The 12,811-nt window shown below is 46.0% G+C and overlaps 1 protein-coding gene and 1 long non-coding RNA gene across 3 annotated transcripts in view; both read right to left on the bottom strand.

Moving 5' to 3' along the window:
- LOC110261422 (uncharacterized) overlaps window positions 1-8,233 on the bottom strand; it is a 154,670-nt gene extending 146,437 nt beyond the window's left edge. Inside the window, exon 1 of one of the 2 annotated variants that reach the window (XR_014808373.1) lies at window positions 7,999-8,233. This is a non-coding gene — a long non-coding RNA (uncharacterized LOC110261422). The remainder of the gene's footprint in view (window positions 1-7,998) is intronic. The other variant, XR_002345502.2, reaches the window with a different exon arrangement.
- A 1,436-nt stretch (window positions 8,234-9,669) lies between these two features.
- Window positions 9,670-12,811, bottom strand: part of LOC146402975 (uncharacterized) — a 35,971-nt gene continuing 32,829 nt past the window's right edge. The window contains exon 3 of the mRNA XM_084965723.1: window positions 9,670-9,962. Coding sequence (XP_084821849.1) covers window positions 9,800-9,962 — 163 coding nt within the window. The 3' untranslated portion in view covers window positions 9,670-9,799. The remainder of the gene's footprint in view (window positions 9,963-12,811) is intronic.

Genomic DNA, 12,811 nt, shown 5'->3' with positions numbered 1-12,811 from the left:
AAGGAAGATTTTGTATCTAAGGCGATTGTGAGAATTATGTGAGATGATCTAACCAAGTCCTAGGCCAGGATCTGGAATGGTCTTCCCCCAAATCTTCACAGGCTGGCTCCTTCTGTCACCCTTCGGATCTCTGATGTAAGCTCCCAGACCACCCCACCTGGAGGCGCTGCTCCATCCCTTCCCCCTCAGCATCCACTCTCCAGGCTGAAACAAGTCCGAAGTCCCCTGTTTACCTGTTCACTTGCCTGTGTCTGTCTTCCCCAGGAGAACGTAAGCTCAAGAGGGCCTCTGTTTTGTTTGCAACCAGAGTGTCCCTGGCACAGGAGAGGTGCTCAATTAAATTCTTATTGAAGACATCAATGACTAGGAAACACAGTGGGTCCCTATAAATGTTAGCTTTTTCCTCCCCTGCTTCTCTTGTCGCTTCCCTTTAGCCTGAACTCCAAAGATATGCAGAGGGAATTAAATGCTCTGCTTCCCTGCCAAACAGCCCAGGCCAGGGAGTGATGTTGACAAACATTTCATATACCTGTTGACCCACTTGTATGTCTTCTTTAAAAAAATGTCTAGTCAGGCCCCTTGCACATTTTTTAATTTGGTTTTTTGGATTTTTTGCTAATGAGTCATTTGACTTCCTTGTATGTTTTGGATCTTAACCCCTTATCAGATATGTGGTTTGCAAATATTTTCTCCCATTCCATAGATTGCCTTTTCATTTTGTTCATGGTTTTCCTTTGCTCTGCATAATCTTTTTAGTTTGATTTGGTCCAACTTGCTTATTTTTGTTTTTGTCCCCTTTGCTTTTTCTGTCAAATCCAAAAACTCATTGCCAAGACCAATGTCAGGAGTTTTTCATCTATGTTTTCATCTAGGAGTTTTATGGCTTCAGGTCTTACATTTCAACTTTTTGATTCATTTTGAGTTGATTTTGTGTATGGTATAATGGTCCAGTTTCATTCTTTTGTATGTGGCTGTCCAGTTTTCCCAACACCATTTATTAAAGACTGTCCTTTTCACACTGTGTATTCTTAACTCCTTTGTCGAAAATTAATTTTGACTCCATGTGTGGGCTCTATTCTGTTCTCTTGATCTGTGTCTGTTTTTCTACCAATATTGTATAGTTTTGATTGCTATAGCTTTGTAATATAGTTTGAAATATAGTTTGATGCCTCCAGTTTCATTCTTCTTTCTCAAGATTGCTTTGGCTATTTGGATCTTTTTTTCTTGTGGTTCCATATAAATTTTAGAACTGTTTTTTCTATTGCTGTGAAAAATGACATTGGAATTTTGATAGGAATTGCACTGAGCCTGCAGATTGCATTAAGACATATGGACATTTTCGTAGCACAGTGGAAACAAATCTGACGGGGAACTATAGGGTTGTGGCTTTGATCCTTGGCCTTGCTCAGTGGGTTAAGGATCTGGTGTTGCCATGAGCTGTGGTGTAGGTCGCAGATGCAGCTCGGATCTGGCATTGCTGTGCCTGTGATGTAGGCCAGCAGCTACAGCTCCAATTAGACCCCTAGCCTGGGAACCTCCATATGCCGCCAGTGCGGCCCTAAAAGGACAAAAGACAAAAAAAAAGAAAGAAAGAAATATGGACATTCTAATGTTATAAATTCTACTAATACATGAACACGAATATCTTTCCATGTATTTTATCTTTTTCATTTTCTTTCATCAATGTTTTATTGTTTTCCATGTACAGATCTTTCACCTCCTTGGTTAAATTCATTCCTGAGAATTTTATTCTTTTAGATGCTATTATAAATGGAATTGTTTTTTTTTTTTTTGTTTTTTTTTTTTTTTTTTTTTTGCTTTTTAGGGCCACAGGTGTGGCATATGGAAGTTCCCAGGAGAGGGGTTGAATTGGAACTACAGCTGCCAGCCTACACCACAACCACAGCAACACCAGATCCAAGCTTTGTCTGCAACCTACACTGCAGCTCACAGCAATGCCAGATCATTAACCCACTGAGTGAGGCCAGGGATTGAGCCCACATCCACATGGATACTGAATTTATTTATTAGTCTTCAGTTTTTTGGTGGAATTTTTGGGGTTCTCTATATATAATATAATATCATCTGCAAACAGAGACAACTTCTTCCTTTCTGATTTGGATGACTTTGACTCTTTTTCTTGACATCCAGTTCTATGTTTAATGAAAGTAACAAGAGAGGGCATCCTTGTTTAGTTCCTAATCTTAGAGAAAAGCTTTCAGCTTTTTACCATTGAATATAATGTTAGCTGTGGGTTTGTTATATATGGCTTTTATTATGTTCAGGTACATTCCATCTATACCTAGTTTGTTGATAGATTTTATGAGATGATCCTATGATTTTTGCTAATATGACATATCACATTTACGTATTTCAATATGTTGAACCATTCTTGCATTCCTGAAAGAGATTCCATTTAATCATAATGTATGATCCTTTTGATGTACCATTGAATTCAGTTTAGTAATATTTTGTTGAGAATTTTTGCATCTATAGTCATCAAGGGTAATAGCCTGTAATTGTCTTATAGTGTCCTTGTCTGGTTTGGGTATCAGGGTAATGCTGACCTCATATAATGAGGTAGTGTTCCCTCCTGTTCTATCTTTTGGAAGATAGTGTTCCCTCCTGTTCTATCTTTTGGAAGATTTTAAGAAGGATTGGTACTAATTCTTTAAATGTTTGGTAGAATTCACCAGTAAAGCCATCTGGCCCTGGACCTTTCTTTATTAGGAGATATTTGATTTAATATCCTTACTGGAAATTTACCTGTTCAAATTTTCTGTTTCTTCATTTTCAGTCTTCATAGGTTGTATGTTTCTAGGAATTTATCCATTTCTTCTAGATGATATAATATGTTGACACAGTTGTTCACAGAGGTTTCTTAAAATCCTTAGTATTTCTGTTATCAGTTCTGATGTACCCTCTTTCATATCTGATTTTATTTAACTCTTCTCTTCTTTGTTCTTAGTTACTCTAGCTAAACATTTGCCAATTTTGTTTCTCTTTTTTTAAAAAAACAGTTGTTTGAAGTTCCCAATGAGCTCAGCAGTAATGAACCTGGCTAGTATCCAAGAGGACACAGGTTCAATCCCTGGTCTTACTCAGTGGGTTAAGGATCCGGCATTGCCATGAGCTGTGATATACATCGCAGGCAGGGCTTGGATCCCACATTGCTGTGGCTGTGGCATAGGCTGGCAGCTGCAGCTCTGGTTTGATCCTTGGCCTGGGAACTTCCATATGCCACAGGTATGGCCCTAAAAAGCAAAAACAGGAAAAACAAAAACAAAAAAACAAAACAGTTGTTGGTTTCATTGATCTTTTCTGTTAACTTTCTAGTCTCTATTTCATTTATTTCAGAGCTAATCTTTGTTATGTCCTTCCATTAACTATGGGCTTAGTTTGTTCTTTTCCTAGTCGCTCAAGGTATAAAGCTAAGTTTTTCATTTGAGACCTTTCTTTTTTTGTAATGTAGACATTTATTGCTATAAATGTCACTCTCAGAACTGTTGCATTCTGGAGTGCACATGGTGAATGCTCCATGTGCACTTGAGAAGAATGTGTAAACTGTTGCTTCTGGATGGAATGTTTGATATAAGTTTGTAGGTCTGTCTTACATGTCATTTAAGGCCAATGTATTCTACTGATTTTCTGTCTGGATGATCTACCCATTGTCAAAAGTGAGGTACATATGTGTTATTCTTCTTAATGATCACAGTTATAAGAGGCAGGCATTATCTTCTTTTTTATGGCTGGGGAAAAGTGAGGCTACAAGTCAGTAGAAAAACTTACACACAGAGCCTCCCCTACTTCAACACCCTGAACCGGAGTGGTACATTTGATAAAATCAATGAGCTTATACTGACACATCATTATCACTCAAAGTATATATTAGGGTTCACTCTTGGTGTTGTACATTCTATTGGTTTTGACAAATGTATAGTAACATGTATCCACCATTATAGCATCATACAAAATGGTTTCCCTTCCCTAAAAATCCTGTGTTCCACTTATTCATCCCTCCCTACTAATCCCTAGCAACCACTGACTCTTATTGTCTCTATAATTTTTGCCTTTTCCAGATATCATGTATTGAGATCATAATATGTAGCCTCTTCAGATAGGTATCTCTCACTAGCAGTATCCATTTATGGCTTCTCCATGTCTTTTAATGGCTTGATAGCTCATTTATTTTCAGTGCAGAGTAATATTCCATTGTCTGGATGTCCACAGTTTGTTTATCCATTCACCTACCAAAGGATATCCTGGTTGCTTCCAGATTTTCACATTTATGGATAAAGCTCCTATAAGCATCCATGTACAGGTTTTTGTATGGTCACAAGTTTTCCGCTTATTTGGGCAAAGAGCAAAGACTGTAACTGCTGGATCATATGGTGAGAATATGGTTAGTTTATTAAGAAACTACCAAACTGTCTTCCAAAGTGACTATACCATTTGCATTCCCACAATGAGAGCCCCTTTTGCTGCACCAACATTGGCGTTGTCAGTGTTCTAGATTTAGACCATTCTAACAGGTGTGTAGTTGTATCTCACTGTTGTTTGTTTTAATCTTCAGTTCCCAAATAACATATGATGTTTATTATCTTTTTACATGATTATTTGGCATCTGTATATCTTCTTTGGTGTTGGGTCTGTTCAGGCCCTTTGGCCATTCTTAATTAGGTTGTTTGTTCATTTTCTTATTTTTGAGTTTAAAGAGTTCTTTGTATATTTTGGATAACAATCCTTTATCAGATGTGAATTCTGCAGATATTTTCTCCCAGGCTTGTCTTCTCATTCTCTTGACAGCATCTTTTGCTGGCATAAGTTTTTCATTTAACAAAGTCCAGCTTATCAATTATTTCTTTTGTGGATCATGCCTTTGACATTGTATCTAAAAAAACTCATCACCAAAACCAGATTTTCTCCTTTGTTTCCTTCTAGGAGATTTACCCTTTTCATTTTACATTTAGGTGTATTAGCCATTTTGAGTTAATTTTCATGAAAGGTATAAAGTCTGTGTTTAGATTCTTTTTTTTTTTTTTGTATGTGAAGGTCCAATTGTTCTAGCACAATGTGCTGAAGAGACTATCTTTTCTCCATTGTAATGCCTTTGTTCCTTTTTCAAAGATCGGTTGACTATATTTGAGTCTATTTCTGAACTCTCTATTCTGTTTCACTGATCTTTTGTCAGTGCCATACTATCTGGATACTGTAACTTTATAATAAGTCTTGAATTTGGATAGTGTCACTCTTCCAACTTTGTTCTTCTCCTTCAATATTTTGTTGGCTGTTCTGGGGTTTTTTTTGCCTTTCTATATAAACTTTGAAATCAATTTATCAATATCTATAAAATAACTTGCTGGGATACTGATTGAGATTGCATTGAATCGGTGGAGCAAGTTAGGTAGCACTGACAATACTGAGTCTTCCTATTGCATAATGTTTATCATGTAAACTTCACAACAGCAAAAGAAGCTGAGGCACAGAGAGGTTTGGAATCTCGTCCAGGTCACACAGCTGGTAAGTGTCAGAAGCTGGGATCTGAATCCAGGTCTACCGGAGTCTAAAACCCAGCACCACCCACGCCACCCCAGGGGCCATCCCTCCTGTGGATTCAGAGACTGAGCCTCACCCTAGTCACTGACCACCACCCCAGCCCCTTCCAGTGAGCCTGTCCAGTCAGCTCATGCCAACACGGTCACTGGGCAGCTACAGCTCTGCTCAGACCCACATGAGTTGACTCCTCGCATCCAACACCAGACCCTTGCTGGGGCACTGAGGTTTCCAGACCAGAAGGGCAATCCCTACCTTCTGCCCCAAAGGGCAGGCAGGGAGGCAGGGAGGAGGAGGTCCTCAGAGTACCACCCAGCTCACGCCCTCCCACCTCGCCCTCCCTCGCCCTCCTCTTCCCTCCTCTCCCCCATTCCCTCCTTCTCTGCTCCTCCCTCCCCCCTTGTTCTCCCCTCCTCCCCTCCCCCTCCATCCCACAGCCACTCCCACCCACCACCCCTACCAACGAACTTCCCGATCCCCAGTGCCTCCCACAAGTGAGGGGAAAATTTTCAATTTAAAGCCGAGCCTCAGAAGAGAAAGACAAAGGAGGAAGGTGGAAATGAAAGTGGTTTCTGCACCAGGGAGTTGGTGCTGCCTCCCAGATCAGCGCCAGCAGGGAGGCTGCTCTGGACACTGTAATTCTCTCAGTTTCTTATCATCAGCGACCTGAGGCCAGCCCTACTAAAAACCAGAGGAGGGAAAAATGGAAGAAAACAGGATGAAAGCCAGGTGTGGGAGTAGGTATGTCTGTGTGAGTAATATCACTTAATTTTAGCCACCTCTAATTTTCCATCTTGTCATCACTTGCGATTTCTTCTTCCCACCCCTCCCCAGTCCCAGCTGAACAATGATTTCCAAATTAGTGGCTCATTCTGTTCTTATCATATTACACACCTGTGGGCAGACACCAAATAAGGCAGTGCACTAAGATGGGGAGGAAGGGGAGACCAGAGGTTCTTGTCACCTGCAGCCACATGAACTTCGGGAAGTTACTTAGCCTCCATGGCCATCAGTTTCCTCATCTCTAAAGTGGAGATACACAGAGGGCAGCTACCTCATAAATTTGACGGAGATTGAAAGTCAATATGCACAAATCACCTCTAGTGCCAGGGACACACTAAGTGCCCAATAAATGCTAACTAAAACCATGATGGGGGCATCCCCAGGTGCAGCTCCGTGGCAGGACTGCCCGTCTGAAGCACAGGGCACCCCTGGGGAATGCAGAGCTGCTGTCTCAACACTCCTAGGCTTCGCTTAGGTTAGTTAGGTTCACTGCAGCTCACCTTTCAAGCCTCTGGGTCTTACCTGTGCTGTTTGTCCAGAACACTTTTTTCCTCTCTCTCCTTTCAGAGAAACTCCTGTGCATCTTCAAGACCCAGCTCAAGCGTCCCCTCCTCCATGAAGCCTTCCTAACTCACCAGGCCATGAGATCTTCTCTGCTCCCTGTCCTCCTGGCATGCTACACAGAACCTTTACTTGAGGAAACCAAAGACCTCTCCAAGTCCAAAGTGTTTTAGTATCTACTCCGCCACTTCCAGGGGCAGGTGGTCCATATGTGTTTCCTGCGTGGAGCTGATAGGAAGCCCCAGAAGGTGGGCCTTGATCGTCAACATACCACCCCAAATAGCTACCGAGGACCAGCTGTGAGCCAAGGACTAAGGACTGAGTCTTTTAAGTTTTCATCTATAGCTGCGGAATTGCTTATGTCAAGAAATACAAGATCCTGCCATGGTGCAGTGGGTTAAGAATGCGATGGCAGTGGCTCAGGTCACTGCAGAGGTGCCGGTTCATCCCTGGCCCGGCGCAGTGGGTTAAAGGACTGGGCATTGCTGCAGCTGTGGCTTGCATTCAGTCCCTGGCCGGGGAACTTCCAGACGCCTCAGGTGCAACCATAAAACAAAAAAAAATAAAAAATAGTCTGTGCCACAACATCCCAAGCCTCGAAAATGTCAGGTGTTTGGTAGAAAACAGGAGTCAAAATATCCTCACCCCTGAGTGTTCTGCTCAGCTCAGTTTCTACGTCGGTAGCACACAGAAAGAAAAAGAAAATAGAGAAATACAGCAAACCCAAGCAAGAGCAAACCCAGCTGTCACCGGAGGGTTTGGAAACCAGCACTATGGCACATCCATTGGTGGGTGGGACTTTACATTCCGTATTTCATGAAAGCCCTACATGGCTGCGACAATTACCTGCTCCCCAGCAAGAAAACAGAAGCTCAGAGGGGTGAGATGACTTTCCCAGCCTCACAGCCCAAAACGGCAGGTCAGAAACCACAGTCCAGTTGTGCTCAGGGAAAAACACATGCCTTTCTCTCTGCACAGCTGCCACCAATCGCACGACGGGGGCTATCCAGAAATCTCCCTTCCCTGGGGTGACCTGCCTTCCCCAACTTCTTCCCCTGCTCTCAGGACTTGTCCATGTCCTGAGGTTATTTATGAGCTCACCTTTCATCAGGGATGGATTTCCACATCTTTTCTGACTTTGCAGCCGCCGCCAGGAAACAAACAAACAGACAAAGCAGGCCTTCCATATACTCAAAGCTCCGTGTCCCCTAGGCCGCTTCTGATACGCTAATTGCGTGAATTAGCACAGACATGCTGCTCAGGGATTCAGGGAGACTCCAGGGAGGACTCTTGTGAACAAGAGAGCTAAGTGTTTGCACCACATCCCAGCACCTGTGACTGACCACCATAAGGTGAACCATATAATGGGAGACAGACTCTAAATTTCACCCTTACACAACTCAGGTTTAAAAGGGGACATAAATATTTCAGCCTTTCATCTCAAGCTCCACCATTAGAGAATCACCACCTCTTTCAGCCTCTTTCCATTCTTTGAGTTTATATCCCACCTGAAAAACCTCTCTCAAATCTCTAAGGCCCTCCCCCGTGTTCTAAAAATAACAGCACGCAAAGCCCACCTCCGCCAGCTCGCCGCCCATCTGAAATGGGGGAAGATTTTCTGCAGCTGCAAAGGTGTTTGCTGTTTAGATGGCGACTCAAGTAGAATCCATGAGGATCTAAATATCTTTCAGCTGGAAGCCTCCCGCTCCAAGGGACAGCGAAATTGCATGGGGATGGCTGAGTTGCATGGTGACAGAACCTGCCTTTTTAGTTTGTTATTTACATAGATCAAAGGCACAGTATTCACAGCCCTGGCAAACAAGCGCTGATCTGCAGGGAGCAGGCATCAAGTGTGATGTTGGTGATTTCTCAGCCACGCCGGCTGGAGGGCAAGGCTGGGATAGAGGAGGATGAGTCCAGGAGGCCCCGGCCTCCTTCTCTTGGCCCCTGGGGAGACTCATAATTTCTGTTTGTGGCATACAAAGCTTTCCAGCTGCCTGCACCAGCCATGCCAGCTCCCCCTGTATCTGCTGCCCTCTGTGTGTGCCCTGCACCAAACCAAGGGAAGGACCTGGAGGCTGCTGTTCCAACCCCGCTCTACCCGTTAATGGCTGTGTGACTTTGGGGAGGTAACTTACCCTCTCTGAATTTCAGCTTCTTTAGGTATCAACGGTCTGGGCCCAGAATGCCTCAGTTCCATCGAGCACTGTTGTTCTCTTTAGGAACCCAGGGCCATGTTTGCTGGACAGCTGGGTTGCAAGCCGTTTCAGGGTCCCTGCTCAGAAGCGTTTCCCATCACTGAAGACAGATGACGGAGCCTGGCAACTGCCCGCCCTGGACACTCTGCCCGGGACAATCCTAGTCCCCCTTTCTTTGACTCGAGTCTTTTAATTTTGGTGTCTGGAAGCTAAAGTTTCTTTCCCAGGCTTTTGCTTAGGTCAGTGCATCTCCAGGAAGACTGGAATCCTAGTAACCAGCTAATATCAACACCAACCCCCACCCCAAGGGGCACAGCTGACAGAACAGGATACTCACAATGGCCGGGCCAGGGTCTGAGCATGTTATGTGTAGCATCTCATTAATCCTTACTGCGCCGCCTTTTACAGATGAGGAAACTGAGGCACAGAGGGAGGAGCGGCTCTGTCTGGGGGAATGAAGGAAGGCATCCTGGAGGAGGTGGCTTGGGAGCTCCGGCTGCCAGAGAGAGAAGGGGAGGGTCGCCCATGTAGACAGCACAGGGTTCCATGTGCCCCTCTCCCCTGACCCCCCACTACCTTCGTAGCAAAGTTCATAACATAAGTTCAGATCCCAGGCTGTGAGCCTCGCCCTGGCAGAAGCAAAAGTTCTCATCCCCGTATCCACTTACTTATCAAGCCGAAAGCACCGTCGCGCCCAGTGCGGTTTAAGCATAAATCACAGAACGTTTCCTTCGACACGGAACAGACCGTGTTCCTCGTTCCGCCGAAGCAGCTTCTGCCCCCCGGGGAGGGCTGCTCTGGGTCCTCAGCCCCAGTCCTGGCTCAGCTGGAGGCTGTTGTTCAAGGGGGAGAAGCAGCCTGTCCTGGCTGAGCGGGGGGGTGGGGGGGGAGAGACAGGGAGGGTGTGAGTTACAGGGAATAGGGCGATGGAGGGGCACTGCCCCCCACCCAACCCAGGGCAGATGCTGGGCCCATTCCGACAGAGAAAGGGAGGGGGCAGGAGAGGCCCAGGCCATCCCCCAGGATGGGCTCCTCAGCCCCACAGTCGGAACAGTAACATCAGCTCCAACCCGGGCTCTCCTGCGGGTCACAGGGTAAAGACAGGCAGGGACTCAGCCACTGAGGTGTGACCACAGCAGACAGGCTTAAGCCCCTCCTGTGAACAGCCTCTGGGACTCAGGATGGGGCAGGCCTGGACCGGCATGTTGGGGACATCGTGAGCCAGCTGCAGGGCAGAGGAGATGATGAGAGAACCGCCACAGGTGGGAAGTGACGGAGAAAGGACGGGAAGGTGGAGGAGGCTTGGGCAGGAAAGGTTCATCTGCCCCGAATTGCCTGCTGCCAAATAGATACATCCCGAGAGTCAATGGTTAACACAACAGCTGCTCAGTCCCTGCTCACGTTCCTGGCTGGACAACCTGCCACGTGCTTGTCTAGGGACCCAGGCTCCTCCCATGTTGTGGCTCTTCCCACTGGTAGGGCCTCAGTCTGGTCTCCACTCGATCAGGAGAGGGAAAAAGGAAAGGGGCGCAGGATTCATGGGAGGTTCCCGGGCCAGGCCTGGCAGTGGCCACATCACATCCACGCACCTTTCTTGGCCAGGATTCCACCTAGGGCCACACCTAACTACAAGGGAGCCTGGAGAAACAGTCTGTGTGCTCAGGAGGAGAAGGCAACAGGCTTGTCACTTCAGGTCACCTCTTGGCACTTGAGCATCACAGAACCTTAGAATCATAGACACAGAGAATGTGAGGACTGCGAATTCAGAGAATCTTAAAAATATGAAATCATAAAACTTCCAAATCCCATAATCCAAGAATTTTTTTTTTTTTTTTTTTTTTTTTTGCTTTCTTTTAGGGTTCCACCTGCGGCACACAGACTTACCAGGCTAGGGGTTGAATCAGAGCTGCAGCTCCCCGTCTACACCACGGCCACTGCAACGTGGGATCCGAGCTATGTCTGTGACCTACACCACAGCTCATGGCAACATCGGATCCTTAGCCCACTGAGAGAGGCCAGGATCAAAACTGCATCCTCACAGATAGCCAGGATCTTTACCACTGAGCCACAACGGGAACTCCCCGAGAATTTTGAAACAATGCAGTCCTGGACTCTGGACTCCTCCATCAGATTATAAATTCCATGAGGGACAGGGACAAGTTAGTCCATGTTTCCTCAGCACCCACCACACTGACCACAGAACAGGAATGCTCACAGCAGTGGCAGAAAGGAATGTGGTGCCTCCTATGTGCCAGGCACTATTCTAAGCATTTTGCATGCTCACATGCATTTACCTCTCACAGCAACCCTAGGAAGTAGGACCATTATCCCAACTAACAGATGAGAAAACTGAGGCAGAGAGGTTAAAGGATTACACTAGAGGTAGGCAGCTGGTAAGCATTCAATAAATATTACTAATATGAGTTGCTATCCAAATGTGACTGTTTTACTTTCTCTCTTGGTTGCAAAGGAGAAAGACAGTGAGGGCAAAAATGAAATATAAAAGATAAGAGAACAGATACAGAACAACTCACTGTGTCATTTGCTCCCCAAACTTCTGAGATGAATTCCCCATCCCAATGGGAAAACTGGCAGGGCTTATTAATTTCTGGGAGGAGGTTTGAAGTCATTTTGAAGCAGGAGCTATGGAAGGGCTTATCCACCCGCTCACTGAGACTCCGTCTAATTAACAATAAACCAGACGCCCGACACAATCCGCTTCTACATCTGTAACACGCTGACAGTCTAAAAATGCCAGCCTCCTCCTTGTGTGTCAGCTAAATGTCACTGGTGACATTTGATGCAATTCAGAGATGAAAGTAAATCCAATATTATCGCTGACTAAATAACCACAGGCCCAATCAGGGGGCCCCAGGCCCCAGAACAGGATGGGAAGAGGAGGCGGTGCAGCAGGAAGTGGGGGGAGCGGAAAACTGCTTCTTCTAAGATGAGCCAGCCCCCCCGCTGCCCACCAGAAGGAGACTCCAACTGCTTGGGACGACGAGGACTTACGATTCCCAAATCCACAGACGGCTGTTTTCACCCTCGGAGCCTCAGTTTCTGCACCGCTTGAGGGAGCAGAGCAAACCACTGCCTCTAGGCAAGGGCTGATACTGCTGGAGGTTCAGCAGTTCCTTCGGTCGAGCCCCACTGACTGAGCAGCTACTATGTGACAGGTGCTGGTCTCGATGCTGGGGACACAGCAATCTTTTCATCAGTCGTCCCCTCCACTCGACTGTGGAGAATGTCGGCACCAGCTCGGCCCTGGCCCACAGAGGCGCTCAGCAAATGTGCAGTGAATGAATGAATGGGTCTACCTGTTTGGCCTCCTCCTGGCCTGTGGCTTCGTGGGAGTCTGCGTCGCCCTCGAGAGCAGGCATTACATAGCGCCCGTCGCCTCGTGCCCAGTTCCCAGCGGAGCGATGACCACCTTGATGCGAATTCCTAGTTCCCACCACGTGGGATGCTTCTCGGGGGCACCCAGGATCAAAAACCCTTGGACCACAGGATCAAAATTAGCATCAAGATGGACACCGAGTGCCTCCCGGTGTTTCCCTGAGGAGGACACATCCCCTGTGCGTGTTCCAGCCACGGGGGCAGCACCCGAATCTAGTGACAAGGAAACATCGGACACACCCAAAAGGAGACACATTAAACTGAAAAAGGAGCAGGGGGTGGGCAGACTGTCTTCAAAAATGCCATTGTCACAAAAGACA

Source organism: Sus scrofa, chromosome 6 (assembly GCF_054392235.1).
Source record: "Sus scrofa isolate SSC_HxYL_T2T_F1_AM1 chromosome 6, Sscrofa_HxYL_maternal_Yorkshire_Landrace_v2.0, whole genome shotgun sequence".
Lineage (NCBI taxonomy): Eukaryota > Metazoa > Chordata > Mammalia > Artiodactyla > Suidae > Sus > Sus scrofa.
Note: the sequence above shows the minus strand (reverse complement) of the source record. Positions and strands in the feature narration are given on the sequence as shown.